Here is a 16,365-nt window from a genome sequence, read left to right on the forward strand (position 1 = left end):
GTGGCGACTTAGCGATGGTCACTGACCTACCCTGGCCAGAGGAAGTAAAGTCAAGAAGTATTTTAGTGGATAAAAGATTAAACAGTAAAAAGGCAGGAAAAGCAAGGCGCAACATGGGAGAGGTGTGCAGTGCTGCCTTTTTATGGATCTTAGGTTTAAAAACCTTACTGTTTATATTCACAACTTTTTTTTTCCAGTTTCACCTTAGAGTCGTACCGTGATATCAGGCAATATGTTTATAAGCACTAAACTGCAGTAGATGGGTTTACAGTTACATGAAGCTACGTATTCAGCTATACATGCCTAGCTCACCAGGAAAGCTGGTATGCATCTATCGCAGCGAAGGAGCCAAGTCTAGCTTGACTTGTTGGCATTGCAGAAAAACTGGCAGCCTGCTCATTGTCGGAGGGCAGACTTGAAATAAATTCAGCAATCCTGCAAACTTATTTCCATAATACATGCATATATATTAAAACAAAAGACTAACCAAGCAGTTTTGCCAGAAATGCTTATGTTTTATTTGCAAGTGTCAAGAATGGTGTTGCAATGTGAGTAGTTTTATTCATGACTTTTGAGAGTTTGCCAGATCTGGCAAGACAACCGCTCTTGTCCTCCTTCCCTGCAAGTCTCCCTACTCCATGCTATGGTACAAACCCCTACCGAGACTGGATGGAGGAAAAGTTGCAGAGAAACCTCCCCAGCAAGGACCGCTCCAAAGTCCGCTGCTGAGAGCTCGGTCTGACACACATCCCCACGCTCCTCACCACAACCACTGGGAAGTCCAGCAGGAGCCACTGTCTCAGCTCCTCCTTGGAGGCAGAAGCCCATGAGTGAAAGGGGAAAAAAGGGGATTGTGCCAGCTCAGTTCCCAGCAAGGATTAATGTTACCTTTAAAATTAGGAAATTGATTCACAGAAATCTCTGCTAAGAAGCTATTAACATTGCCATATACTTAATATTTTCCTTGCAAGGAAATGGAAGGCAAGTCATTTACCTCTTGATGCCTCAAGTTTCCTGGCACGCTTCTTTATCCCTGTCTACACAATGCCAACCACAACCTTGAACATAGCCCTGGTGTGACAGCAAGACTTTGAACTTTCCCTTTTAAAAATATTCTCCCTTGACATATCCAAAATGATCACTAGGAGCTGGAACAGGCCAGCCAGAGCAGACTGGGGTGATGCTCCAGGTAAATTATACAAGGGCATTATTACACTTCCAGTATTTTCTCCCCTAATCTCTCAAGGCAGAATCACTCTGCTTCCACTTCCAAAATCTGAGTGAGATGAGCTGTGGGGAAGAGAAATGACAAAACGAACAGAGCAATGTCCATTTTAAGCTCCTTGTTTTCTCTCATTCTTTCAGGAGAAACTACCGCAAACCCTGAAAAGTATCCAACCCTTCCTGCCACGATCGGTGCTCACATGGCAAAAGACTCCATTTCTGACCAAAGAGATGGACTGAGACATGAGAAACCTCAACAGCTGCCCACCAGGGTCTGGGAGGAAGGGAATTTTGCCCTCTGTTTTTGATGTTTTTCTCCTCCTAGGACCCACCAGTGAGGATAACTTCAGATAACTCCTACACCAGTTGGATACAGTTTTCCTGGCACAGTTTTTGAGGACAAAAATCACACCTGATACTGGTTTTCTGAACTACCTCATTTCTAAGCATTTTTCTTCTCCATTAGTTTGCTGATGAACACTGAACTAGAAATCATGGATGACTTCAAACTGCTCCCTAAGAATACAACAAAATAATGCTCTTTTCCAGCATGGCAAGACTGAGTGGAGCTCCTGCTAAGCAGTCTTTGGTTACTTATTTTTAAAATTAATGATTTGTTCATCTCTGACAACAAGAGCTAAAAGCAACCCTTGCCCCCAAGAACTTAGTGCGTGAAAAACAAGCAGAAAAGTACAACCCTGAATAATCCAGAGGAGGAAAAGCAACTGTTCACCTTTCATTTCTGTCATCATAAACACACAACTTCTGAGTTTTGGGATAAGTGACATTTTCAGAAGGAACGGAGTGGGTGAGAGGGACGGCGTGCTTCCCACTAGCATTCTGGAGCCTGCGCCAACCGTTACTTAAGCCTGTTAGTATATTATTAATTGCTTTCATAATGATCTGCATTTCTCTAGCATGATGACCACAGCACAACCTGAGACCATCCTGCTCTGCTCAGTGCAAGCAGAGGTTGAACATCTGCACATAGCTTTATCTAGCTCCTTACACAGATTTCATGTATCTCCTAAAATACTCCTGACAATTGTGGCTGTCCATCACTGTCAACACTTTCTTCCCTACTTCAATTCTGACTCTAGTCTTAATGCAACTATAGAACACACATGTCCAAGAAATACTTCTCCAACCAGACTAACCTACGGATGGGTCAGTCTTCCCTTCACTTCCTCAGGCTCTTTTTTCTTCAGCCAGCTGAACAAAAACTGTTTTAAGTAGGCCATCAGCAATTCTTTTTTTATTCCACAGCTACTGATACAGGAATATGCTGCTCTTCTCTCCCTTCCTCCTGCACCAAAGGACATTCCACTTTTTTTTTTTTTTTTTTTTTCCCCCTTCTTTTCTTTTTTAGATTAGACTTTGGAGAGCCTTTAGCTTATCTATATGAAGGGTTTTCCTAAACTGTCCCCAAGAAAGACTGTTGGAGAATGTGGCATCAGAAATTCAGGTAGGCAGCTAAATTATTTTAAACAACTATTTTTACTATTGTCTACCAAGACATTCAGCATATTTGCTCTGTTTAGGAGTTCAGCATCTTCAAAGCCTCTTATGAACAACAAATTCTCACAATCTCTCAAAGGCAAGTTAGATGTGTGTGATTGAGTTTCTGAACGAGGCGATCGCACACAGAACAAAGAGCTCAACACTGTTATTTTAATGGATTTTCAATTCTGTTGCCAGGTCAGTAATCCTTTTTCTCCCAGTGTCACTCAGAGACTTCAAAAACCACAGCTGGGATGGAATAGTCAGTGTTTGTTTTATCTAGGAGGACATCATACAGCATGGTTCTTTCTAAGCAAATCAATTTATCTGCTGTTGACAGCAAGTATTCATCAGTGGTGAAGCCGAGTTGTACTACTCAGGAGGTTACTAAGAGTGCACTAGGCACACGACTTCCAGCTATCAATTTGACAAACATCCTAAACCATTTTATTTGCCTTTATTTCCCTTCCTGAGACTTGATAATCCATCAAACTTACTGTTTGTAGCATGCTGCGCAGCAGTGCTGGAAAAGGCTCTGATGCAATAAAAACAGAATTGTTGTTTATGATAGAGAATCATCAGCAGGAATATGGAGCTAAAAAAAAACAACCCAAAAACCTCCTATACTTTCAGAAAAATTTCCCTCTGTGGTAGCAAATGAAGCTCTGAATCGAGATATAAGCTTGTGCTTTATTTCAACGCATGCCTTCATCCAGCCACACACTGCAGCACTACCTGGAAGACAACTGCTCTTCCGAATTGAGAAAACCAAGTAACACCTAGTTACATATTCCTTCCAGCATCAGATATCAAAGGACCATTAGCTGCATGGATCGCTTTTCTTTTAATAGGCAGGGAAATGGAGGCAGGCAGATGAGATGCTGGTCTCCAAGGATCCCAACAAGGCTAACGGCAAAGCTGGGAATAGACCCAAGGTCTCCGAATGCTGAATCAAGCCGTGCCGCTGCTGCTCTGACTCATCCCAGGAACTGTTTGCTAAACACTATGAAGCTTTTCAGAAGTTCTGCATGCTGTGTCAGCTATTCGGGTAGAAGCAGCGATTCCAAGTACTCTAAGGTCAACTCATCAGCCTTGGCATTGATCTTTTCATGAAGGCCTAATGTTTGGAAGCTGGTGATGGTTATTTCTGGAATCTGCCTACTAATCTACATTTACAGTAGTTGAGATTTACTGGGAGATTAATAATCATACTAAAAGTCTGTAATCCTGCTGCTAGCACAAGAGGTAGTACATCTTCCTAACTCATTTGTTATGTTCTAACAGCAAAACACAGGATTTGTTTTGCAAAAAAACTTTGGCTAGGGGATGAGCAGAGCTTTAAAATCCTGTGCTAAAGGAGTCTGCAGCCAAGGTGTAACAACCTATTTTTACCTTATTTTTGGCTATAAAGATTGTTTCTTGCTCTTTTCCCCAGTGAGCAGAGATGCAAAAAAGCTTCAGTGCATGATCTATGCAGTCAATGTGACACACTGTTTGAAAAAGTCATATCCCTTACCTTTTTCAGGGGGAAACTGAAGCTAAAACTGTATCCATTTATCAATTACGTATCCAGCAGGATTACTTAAGCACCCAGGGGAAGAAAGTCGAGATAGATGAGGTATTTTAAGCAGAGATAGTACACACTTTACTGGCTTTCTGGTAGTCTGTAATGCTTAAGATTTGCAAGGAATACGATGACTAATGTATCCTGAACAAAAACAGACCTGGCCACTGCATTCCTTTCAAGAACTCCACGTGGAAGAGGAGAATAACAAGTCTTAATATTTATTTACACTGATACTGCACGCTCTCTGCCTTACCATCTGGGTCCAGCAGAAAAGCAGATAGGACAAGACAGTATCTGGCACAAAAAGCCAAGCAAAAACACGTCCTGGTAATAATTTAGAACAAAGACTTTGCTTGACATTTTCCTCTACAAAGTGGGAGCAGGCAACAGGAAAGCATTAACTGCTCACATCCTCTCAAAAGGTGTAGGAGGAGCAAGCTCCTCGGATTTCAAAGCAATATAATGGCACCTTCCCACCACCACAAAAGTAGGGCTAAATCTCAGTAATACAATAAAATTCAAGCTGTAAATCTCCCCTAGAGTAAGTGATCATGTTATATACAATCCACTCTTGCCATAAACTATTTGTGTATTGCTCAAAAGGCTATGATCTGTTTTGTAGACTTTTCCAAAAAACACCTAAGCACACACACAGCAGTAACACTCACAATCTGCGCCTTAACCCTCCGTATGATACCTGCTCTTTTCAAAATGAAACAGTGGTCAAACACTTGGCAATTTTGTTTTCACTGTTGAAGAAAAATTAACAATTATTCCCGTAACTACATCATATCATAACATTTGTAAGGATAAAGTACGATGGCTGGGAAAGGTAAACTCTCAGAGTAGAAGGGGAGTGTATTTGATGTAATGGGAATTTCATTTTACAGAAATAACTTTCCTCGGCTAATAAAACTTGTTCCAGAAGTTTTTCTCTAGACTCTCTCCCAGTAAGCATTTGAACGCACACATTTTCCAGTGCACCAAGTGATGTAAGGCAGGAGACCTTCCAACCGGTTCCACTAAAACTGACTTTTTCCCAAGGACCAAAAAAATCCCAAGACAAATGTTTCCGTACCTGTGAAGCAAGTCTCCGCATGGCCTCTTCCTGGCGCCGGCGCATTTCGGGAGTCCCCGGGCAGCTCCCGCTGGTGATTGACGAGTGAGCAGAAGGCGGCTGGGTTAAGGGCAGCTCTCGGTTTGCATCCACATCTGTCCCAAGGAAAGAGGTTATGAATTGCTACAGGACAAGCGCGACCGACATTATTATTACAGCCTAGGCAGCTGCTGTTTTCTAGCAGGTCATGCATGGCAGCTAAAATACTTTCCACAAATACTCTGGTTAGGATTTCAGGCAGCAAGAGATTGTGACACCGTCCAGCCAGGCCAGAGGCTCCCCAAGAAACTTCTTTTGGAAGTAGCACTTTTGGGAAGGACCACTAAGATAAAGCATTGAGCTTGTCTTATTCATCTTCTCCACTGTGATTTCATTGACTTTAAAATAATCACAATAATTGAGCGAATTGTGTGCTCTCGAAGTTATGCTCTATCTTCAAGTTTGGTACATTTTAGTGCAGTGCTCTCCTACGCTGCAGTTCTGCCAATAGATCTTCCCTCGTTATGAACTATCGCTGGTTAGTTTGGTTCCGAGTCCTTCAGTGGAGACAGCCAATTTTTCTGAATTATGTACCGATTTTATAACATAAATAAATGGAGAGCCACAGCTAACATATTCATCTGAAGCCCATTAATGTAATCAGAGGGAATGAAGCAGGAGTAGCACCAGGATCTGGAAAAGGCTTGCAAGCAAATAATGAATTATACCGGAATCATCTCTGTCAAGTTTAACTGCTTTCTATTGCGTTTTAGCCATTTCTTTTGCCTGGTAAAGCAGAAATTGGCTTTACTAGCAGATTGTTACAACTGTCCATTCACCTGGCCTTTGTGGGTAACATTTTCAAACAACTCCTATTTTTGCTCATCAGTACTCATACAGAGTATTTTTCAATGATGCCAAAACATGCTGTACTTGATGATGTCCAATTACTGATTTCTTTATTTTAGGAACATTTTAAAAGCAACAGTACTCTTAAGTGCAGTCTGTACTAGCAGAGGGTTTTCCTGAATGGATTGCTGCAATGCATCCTTGAGCTTGACTTGAAATCGTAATGCAAACAATGACCCATTTAATGGCAAACAACAAAGGAGGATGACTACTGCCTACATAATTAAACCCTGAATGTGTTAGCAGTGATGCACATTTTTGATTTTGAGCATGCAGCAACACCTTCACCTGTATTATTTTTCTGAGACAGGAATTAAGAGTATGAGGCTCTATTTATGCCAGTTTACTTATGCTGATAGCACAACTGCTGTAGTATAGTCAGGTCACCTGATTAGCATTTATTATTAAACATAGATTTTACTAAGCATAATACTTCTTCAGCGTGTTAAAAAAAAAAAAAAATCAAAGAAACTTGCAGAATAATAATTATCTTCTATAGTTAAGACTAGGACTTGTGATCTCTTTAGGAAATAAAGTCAAATTAGTTGATTGATTCTGAAGGTCTCCATCCCAATAACTAACACTAAGAAATCATTCAGCTTTCAACTTCATGAACAAACCAGAGTGCGAACTAAACAACAGCATGTTAGGTGCGACCAAGGATCTTCATCCTTTGTGCATGAAAGATGCAGGGCACCTTCTCATTTGAAATATCCAAGCTTTTAGTCCAGAAACAGTTAAGTACAGTAGTCTCTTTAATCTCCACAATCCCTCTAAGCAGACTGGGGAGACATACAGTTGGTGCACTGCAGAGCTGCTGTTAAAATATAGAAACAAGCCCTGCCTTTCACTATACATTGTTCATTTAGCTCTGACAAGTGACACTATTCAACATGCCAACATTCGGTGACATTTCAGATATTTCGACATGGCTAACAGTACTGCGTTCCAGTAAACAGATTTAACTACAGTTTCACTGAGATACAGTGACCTAGATCCTTAAAGATACCTTTAGGTACCTAACCCAGTATTTTTAGTCCTGTCTTACTCACTTAACTGAGAGCTGAATGATTTTAAAATGTTGTCATCCCCACCTGCAAACATGTCAGCACAGAGTGATGTGAATTGGATGGGACCGCAAGAGGCAGAGCAATGCTGCGTGCCGAGCCTACATGGGCTTGCAACCCACCCTAAACATTTATACCATGATAAACTGAGATAAACAAAACATACAGGAAAGAGAATGCACTGGCATGTATTTGTAATAATAAAATACTGGCAATTAAAATTGGAGTCTTCCCAATCAGAGAAAATCCGTGATTTTTCTAAATCAGAGAAATAAAAGACAGACTATTTTGACTCTCCAAAAGGTAGACTTGGAATAGGAGCAGTATAAATATTGCTGACAGGTGCTTCCTTTGCTTGGCAACAAAGGAATGGGATCTTTTCAGCCAAAACCATTACAAAAGCTGATGGAAAAAGTCTCCAGTTTTTTAAGATCTGCGTACTGTTGTACTTACGTTTCGGAGAGGCATGCGGGCTATCAGAAGCAATCTGTCTCATACGTGTGCCATGGCAGCTGAGCGCAACCAGTCTGGAGATGATGGCAGTTTTTCCAAACCCAATGTTCCCAACAATCACTACACCTCGGTTGACACTGGCGTTTGAACTCTGCAGCTGCGCATCTATCTCGTGGAACACCCAGTCCCGGCCAACGAAGACGGACTCGGTGGTGATGCTGGGCACCTCAAAGAGCAGTGGTTTCAGAGAGATGTCGGGAGGTCTATAAGGTGCGAAGCGTACTATATACAAGAAACACAGGGAAAGAACATAAACATCAATGCTAACAGTAAAACTATAGTTTGGAAATTGCTGTTTAATCTTCCTTAGAAATCTTTTCATTGCAAAAAGTGAAAAAAATACAAGCTTGTTTATTACCCATAGGTTTGTTGTCAAAAGCATCTGGCTTATTCATAGCATTTTCCACCAAAGGAGTTCAGAGAATTTTACAGGAAGAAGTAGTTTACAGCTAGGGAAAGCGTAGCTGGAGAAATGAAATTTCTTGCTTAAAGTCACCATAATCAAAGGCCCTGCCACAGGCAGAACGGTACGCTTTCCAAGGCAGCCACCCCTGTGACAAAGTACTGTATGTCTGTTCAATATATAGATATATAATATGTCTGTTGAGCACAAAAAAAAAAATCTTAGCACTTAGAAGTGTTAAATCAATCTAAGCAAAGTTATTTCAACTCTTCCAAAGTATATAAATAAAACCAGATTGCTGATAGGATTTTCCTGTACGGCAATCAAAACATTTTCTCTTTTCACAAGGAAAAGCGGCGTGGCAAGCGACGAAAAGTTAACAAAGAGTGCAAGAAATACCTCCCCAACAGATCACATATGCTGGTGCAACGCTAACACCTAAAAACATGGATATTGATCCTGTTACTTTTCCATTTTTTTGTGCGTTAGATTATAATAAAACGTACAACTAAACCCAAACCAGCTTTGAAACCTTTTCAGGAACATTTGGGGGTGGAGGGAGAGGGTATTTGCCATTCTTTCCATTTGGCACAAGCTATCTAGGGAACACACACCTAAAAAGAGTAACAATTATGCCCAGAGCCGGTGCAAAGATGCTATTAGAAAGATCAAATCATATGGTGCATTCTGCCTATGAGAACTGTAATTGGGAGGTGACACGCATAAATCTATAAAAAAAATTTTTAAAAGTGATGGAAGCACTTTCTGCTGACAGAGACAGTTGCTGGATCTTCCCACTTTACCACCAAAATGGTTTCTTAATTAAAAACTTTCAGAAGGTAGCCGCAAAGACAGCAGGTGATTCCCACTCAGGGGGAGGTTAGTCATCACACTGTGCGTTTTAGCTGCAAACTTTGAGTTTTAGAACATAACTCCTTCAAGTCAGGGCTAAGTGACATGGATAGAGCTACATCCATGGGACACGATTTCAGACCTGGACCTGGTATGGCAGCTCCGAACCCACCTTCCAACTGCAATACGTGCACTGTACTTCACATTCAACACACATATTTAAGTTGACGTGGTAAGCTGTGGAAAATTTGAGCTGTGGATCACAGAAGTTTAGTTCAATTTGTTTTGAGATCACACGGCATGCTGCAGACGAAAACAACCATACAAAATCTAGATGTCTCCATGGTGTATTTTAAAAGAAAATCCCATGAAGCCGCAGAGGAGGAGTTCCCCGAGCGGGACTGCAGAAGGATTTAAGTAAAAAAACCTATCAGTTTGCTCAGCGTTATCTCTTGGCACGATCACACTCCCATCATTTACATTAGCCGCTTCCAGTGGAGACGGTTTGGTTTCTTTGAAGTTTTAAAAGCCCTCAGACATTTAAAAAGTACAAACATCATTCAGCAACTGCTGACGTCTGTCATTTCTTCACTCGCGGCTGTGCAGGCGGTGGTTTAATCCCACGCAGACCTCCCGGCCTGGCCTGGCCTGAGGGCCCGCAGGGTACGGACCATGCTACTGCACCAGGCTTTCTACTGAACTCATCGAAAATAGTTTATCTAATAACAACAGGGGGATGCTTTATCTACGTGGGAAGAAGTTATAGATGTGCTACCATCCCGAAGATCTTACTGTAAATATAAACACACGGTTTTTGAACGGACCAGCATGCTGTGTCAAGCTCTGCGCTCCGGGATGAGCTCCGCTCCCAGGCTGTGCAATGAATCCCTCTGGAAGCTACAAACCACACCAGTGCCCGCTCCCTCCCAGTCCCCCCCCAAGCACCCTCCCTCCCTCCGAACCAGTCCAGCAGCAGCAGACCTGCTCCCCCTGACCCCGAGGCTCTGCCACCTCTGCCCCAGTACACCCTGTGCCCCGACTCCAGCACTGCACTGGGACCCTCCCCAGGGAACCGCTGAACTGACGCCCGTGGCTCAAATCACCTTGAAATCCTTGGCAGACGTGACCAGGGAGCTGATCCATTAAACCAGAGCTGCTAAAGGGGTTGGGATTTAATGTTACATCAGATATGCCTAAGGAAAACAGCTTGTATTTAAAAATGTTAGGTATTTTGAATTCCCTTTTTTTTTTTTTTTAAACTGATACAGAAAATGCTGCAGACAGGAGCTGTATTTTTATTCCCACTTGAAAATGATGAATGTGCTTTAAATTTATCCTAGGGTGGAGATGCCTTTTGAATTGCATGAGCTCACAAGCAGCTCGTTTGATTCCCCTCGCTGGGGTCTGTCACGCGAGCGCAGCGGGATGTGCTGGCACAGGAAGATGCTGGAGAAGCAAAAATTGCTGGCGGTGGGAAGGGACGAGGCAGCCCCGGGGCCACGTGTCCCCACGTCTCCATCGCAGCTCCTGGCTGCGGCAGCACCAGCCTGGCTCCCGGCGTCAGTGGGACCGATGGGCTTCCCACCAGCGGATGGCATAGTGCAGGAGCAATCGCACACGGACGTGGCAGGGATAACCAGCTGTAGCGGTTTGACTGATGCAAATTAAGCGTTCCAGCAGTGCATTTGACGAGGGAAAATTTTTGTTTGCGTTATGCCGCCAATACTATATATAGAAAATTAAATTAAAAAAAAAATTAAAAAAAAATCAAAAGACTCCATTTGGAAAACATCAAGCTAAGATTTGTGCTTGATAAGCCACAGCTTTGCTTTACTTGTGCGTGCGTGTATATACGTGATACGTTGTGTTAGTGAGTGAAAATGTACAATAACACTCTTCTGAAAGCCAGAAGTCTAACAGGTACCAAATGGTCTCGGGGGCTAATGCAGAGACAAGACTGATTAAATATAAAAGCTATGGGATCCAATAAGGTCCTGCTTTACATAGTGGAGACCTGGACTCAAATCTTGGTTTCTTTTTAGAGGTGCAGATAGCTTTGAGACTGTGTGACACCTACACCTTTGACCACAACACCCCAAACAGAAAAAGAATACCCTAAAGATCGGTCTTTATCCAAGTGCTAAAGAATGAATCATGAATATACACATCTTGGCTGTAACCTGGGAATAGCATACCCTGTCCTAAAAAAGGCTTAACAAAACCCTGAGAAGAGACATACCCACTTACCTACCTACATCCAACCTTCCTGCCCCTCCAGACCTCCCAACACCACCAGTCGCTGACAACAGCAAAGCAAACCTCCTCTCCTGCCAGCCTGGTGGGACATTTAACGACTTCAGGCTTTGTAACGTCAGGGCTCCCAGCGGGCAGGGGATGCTGGTAAGCATCTCGCCATTAAGAAAACACTCAGTGCCACACTGGTTTGGACACGAGCGCTGAGAACACACTTGTTGTCCCACCAGCCACCAAAATCACCTCCATGTGCCAGCAGAAGACATTTTATGTCACCACGCCGTCTTTGGAAGAGAAATGCAGCATCAACGTTTTCCTAGCTGGACTGTCAAAAACGTTTATGAATAATTTAAGACTGCCATTGACTAATTGCAAGCCATGTGCCAGATCCTCATTAAATCCCGATACCGTCTGCTGAACCACGCCAAAATCCTCCCCTGTTACTATTTATTTTACAACCCTCAGCAGCCAGTGGTCCCCACGCACAGGCAGGCAAGGCACAAACCCACGGGAAGACCCCGAAGCCCTGGGGGGATTCTTCAACTCTTTTCAAAGAGTTGAAAAAATACCCCACACCTCAGGGAAAGGAGAACCAGAGAGAAGGAAGGCTGCACCGGAGCTTCAACATTTGGGGCAGAAATTAATTAAAGGATAAGCTAATGGAAAGGGCTCTGAAAAAGACGATGAGAACGTTCAGAAGTATCGGGTGAGGATGTGCGCATACGTTTTGGATGAACCCTGTTAGCCACTTGACTTTAGTACTTGTGAAAGTCAAAGTATGTGATTAAGCTGCCTTCCCATCCTTGAAACTTTGTCAAACACTTGCTGGGTTTTATATTCCTTTTTAATGAAGCATTTTATAGAACTTAAGCCAGAGTACCACAGAAATACCCCAAACTTCTGATAATATCTTAACATAAATTAAACCCATACTTTTCCTGGAAATCAGTGTGTGGAGTGGAACAGAACGAGGTCTGGTAGCGTAAAATTTTCATGAGAGTTGATGAAATACTGTGCAAACTTCTGCAGAGCGCAAGCAATAAATTCAAATCCCAGGCTGAAACACTGCCTACCATACCCATCCTGGCTCTTTTTTGTGGCTGAAAACTTCAATTAAATCAAACAAAAGCTGGTTGTATTAGGTGCACGACTGAAAAAAAAGCCGTTGGGCTGAAAACAAGCAGGAGCAAAGTCAGAGAAAGGCCCATCCTGCTTTACCACATAGGTCAACCTCTGCTATATAAAGTGAATTTTTAGTTATTTTAGTTGTTGAAAGACTCTAAAATGGCTGTTCAGAAATCACTTGTTTACAGAGTCCCCTCTCTTCAAACAGGAATTTTTTCTCAGCTACGCTGGCAATCAGCATCCACAGCTCATTAGTTGGTTTACATTTTGTTCTAGATGTGTTTTGTTGCCATTTTAGTATCCCCTGGTGGAAGATACATCTTGCTGCCCAAACAAAGCCCTTACAGGGCTAAGCTGCATAGCCTGCATATTGCCAATATGTTGAGAGGAAGCTCAGGTGAGAAGCGCTTTAATATTTATTACAATGAAATGCAGTTCTGAATAACACAGTATCAATCAGCATCTGCTGTGTCCTTCGTTAAATAAGAACCCATAAATCAGCCAAACGTCTGAGTTTATTTCCTTTTCTAGCTTTAGACTGCAACTTCTTTCAAGTGGCATCTTAAACCTATACATCCATCAGGATGAAACCAGTGCCTATTTTTCATAGACCGTGTGCCTAAAAAGTCTAAACTATTTTGTAGCATTTTTAAGAAGTGAAAACTCTCATACCCAAAAGGTGACAGTATTAAAAACATACCATGAGGAAAAACACCCCAGAAAATTACAGAAGATAGTTTAAGGAAAACATGCTACTGCCATATTGCTTATACTGGTAAACAATATATTGATGGAGTCTGAACCATCCTCTTCTTCACTCCAACCCTCACCTAAACACCAGGGTTCTTCACACCCTGCATCAACGCTGACATTTGCTTTTTGGAGACAAAAAAAAAGTCATGATGGCAACAGTCGGGGTGTTCTAATACCATATAATTTGGTTGCCATCTGGCTCCTGCTCCACGGTACATCACAGCCGTCATCTTGTACTTTGGGTTACAGCAACCCTGAACAGCTTCAAATCCCGCTGGCTGAAAATAGTAAAAGCAAAAAATTGCATTCACCATCCTATTAAAAACCTGCCGTTGGTACGAATACTTGTCATGCTCTTAGCCGTTGGGATTGCTAAATTACTCCCCTGGTTAAAATAACTGATTTAATAAAAAATAGCAGGGACAGTCTCCCATTTAGTTTCTCTGCACTGGGATTCTTGAACACTGGGAACAAACCAGTGGGCTGTAACGTGTCCCCCTGATACAGGGCCAGGACTTGCTTCGCTATTTCAGCCCAGTGCCAAGACTAGATTTAAAGCTAAATCCGAGTTTAGGATTTCCAGTTGGAACAAAGAGTTGGTGATTATAACAGCCCAGATCGATGCAATTTCACAGTAATATCTGGAACATGTATGTACTTGGGGGGAAAAAACCCCTCACGTATTCAATGAAATGAAAATATTTCCAAATAGTGGTGGTTTGGTTTTTTCACATCCTCTTCTTCTCCCTCTCTTTTTAAAAATAGCACAGCACCTCAATTAGGATCAGAAGCAAATTCAAAAAAATTGAAACACTGCTGCTATTCTCATGCAACCTTCACAAAAAAGGGAAAAAAAAAAAAAGAACAAAAAGAAGAAAGAAAATATGTAGTGCTACATGGTTTTTAAAAGTGTGTCTGGAAAACAATTTGATTCTGTTCCTACAATAAAGTTTAATGTTTTGGATGCAATCACTGCAAATTACGAAGCCTTGGCAAGCTACTCTATTCGAACATATGGAAATTTTGTCTGTCAAACTTTGCTTTCTTCACTTACTGCCTGCTAATACATTTTTATAACTGCCTCACCAGCCAATATGATTTCATTACAGACTGCAATCCAAAGCGACACAAACCCACTTTTTTTCTTCCAGTTGAGGGCTCATGTCTTTGGTAGAAATCCCAACCAGGCTGCAACAGGTCGTGCTTGCGGTGCTGAGCAAAAACCCAACCTGCCACCCTCCGGCTCCTGATTTCCTTACCTGAGGACAGTGGGCACTAGCTCAGAAAAAACCCCAGATAAGAAAAAAGTTTAATGTACCACCAACAGAAACCCCTCTCCCTATGTACAGGGGAGAACAAACTAGTATCATGGCACAGCAACGACCAGAAAAAGTCCCAAACGAGCTTTCTCAGCCATTTACTCATTTGTGCAATGGCAAATGATGGGGATGAAGCATTAACCTGGCGATCTGCTGCAGATGCAGGGCTGTCACGGTGATTGCTTGTGGATGCAGCCAAAGATTGTGCCCAGATTAAAAGGGGGATGGAAGTTGTAGGGTGGGCTGAAACCCCAAGGACATGAGGTGAATCTAGCTGGAGTTGCCTGGAAATAAACAAAATACTAAAATGTCAGCCCTGGCTCCTCTTCTCATTGCTAACGTCTTTTTTGTGCAATTTGCCAAGACGAACCACAAAAATTTCCTCTCTCAAAAGGCCTTTCAGAAGAAAAAGGGCTGCCTGAATACTGGCATTGTGAGTGCCTGTAAGAGGGATGCGGCAGGACGGTGGCCCCGCACACTGTGCTTGGCTCCTTCCCTACCGGTATGCTGCAAACTGCAAAGCGGGGGCTGTAATCCTTTGCTTTTGTTTCAAAAAAGAAGAAAAAAAGAGTAGCCTATCGGAATTTCTCATTTTTTTTACAAACTATCAAAGTATTAGCCCTGCAGTGCTCAGAGACTGACAGAGGGGTGGTAGGGGAGCAGTGAGGGAGAGGAATTTGGGGATCTTTTGCAGGAATACCCTTATGTGATATAGGGGTGGATGTATAGGTTCAGTCCCAGGCCGTCCGTAGGCACACACAGCCCATCCCATCACCCCGGACGTGGCTGCTGGGCTCAGGGAAGGCAGCACCCTCGGCAAGCTGAACACGGAGGAGATGGCCATCACCCCGCCTCGGGGCGCAGAGCGGCTCTGGAAGGCAGCGCAGGGGCTGCAATGCCGCACGCTGGTTTTAACGTACAATTTGCCGATTTGTATGTGTGCTCCTGAAAAATGAGGCTGCTCAGACTTTGGGCCAATTCAGTAATACAATTCCTCTATAATCCATTTTTACACCATGGCTACATACAGTGTGCTTCTGGCAAACCAGGCGTTTAAGTCAGCCCAGAAAAGCAACCCCAAAATGTTAGGCTGACGGCACTTCACCGATCACGGAGCAGTGGGGCACCATCCAGCTAACTACCACCAGACAGAAGGCAGGAATGCTTTGTTCATCACTTCATTTATTTTCTTTCCCCTCCAATCTGGCCATGCCACCAAGGACACTGCAAATAAAGGAGACTGGTTCACATCCTCACGGAGAGGCAGCGCTTAACACCTGTACATAAAACAGTCCTGCTCCAGCATTTTCAGAAGGACGTAGACGTAAGCGGCTGCAGTACGAGCTCCCAGCCCAGAGAGCCCTGTGAAACGCGAGCCCCGGAGCCTCCGGCGCGCTCCTACCTCGCAGGTCCTGCTGCGTGCGGGCTCCGGCCATGCTCTGCCGCGGCATTCGGAGGGATGTCCGCAGGGGAGTGTGTCGCTGCTCATCCAGGTAAGCGAGATCTTCTAAGTGGGCTGAGCTGGTGGCTGCCATGAGAAAGCAAACAACTACATCACACCTGGCTTTTGGATCTAATACTCTGGTTATTGTGTTTTTCGTTTTTTTTAAACAAAATACGCAGAGTTGTAACTACGTTGAGTCAACACAGCTAAGACGATCCAAGTCGAATTTCCCCTAGCACGGAGTAAAGAAGTGTTTGGTAACTTCTTCTCATGCCCCATTGGTATTTGCTCAGTTCGGTCTCCTGTTGATTTTCACAAATAAAAAAACCACATGGAAAAC

At 43.0% G+C, this 16,365-nt stretch overlaps 1 protein-coding gene across 17 annotated transcripts in view; it reads right to left on the reverse strand.

The window, feature by feature from the left end:
• Nucleotides 1–16,365, reverse strand: part of TANC2 (tetratricopeptide repeat, ankyrin repeat and coiled-coil containing 2) — a 290,145-nt gene that overhangs the window by 62,034 nt on the left and 211,746 nt on the right. For all 17 annotated transcript variants that reach the window (XM_030021416.2, XM_030021420.1, XM_030021407.2 and 14 more), the window contains 3 exons: nucleotides 15,984–16,109; nucleotides 7,817–8,098; nucleotides 5,370–5,503 (listed from right to left, as the gene is read on the reverse strand). In XM_030021416.2, the coding sequence (XP_029877276.1) occupies nucleotides 5,370–5,503; nucleotides 7,817–8,098; nucleotides 15,984–16,109 (542 nt within the window). The remainder of the gene's footprint in view (nucleotides 1–5,369; nucleotides 5,504–7,816; nucleotides 8,099–15,983; nucleotides 16,110–16,365) is intronic.

The sequence above is a fragment of the Aquila chrysaetos genome, chromosome 8 (genome assembly GCF_900496995.4).
Source record: "Aquila chrysaetos chrysaetos chromosome 8, bAquChr1.4, whole genome shotgun sequence".
Lineage (NCBI taxonomy): Eukaryota > Metazoa > Chordata > Aves > Accipitriformes > Accipitridae > Aquila > Aquila chrysaetos.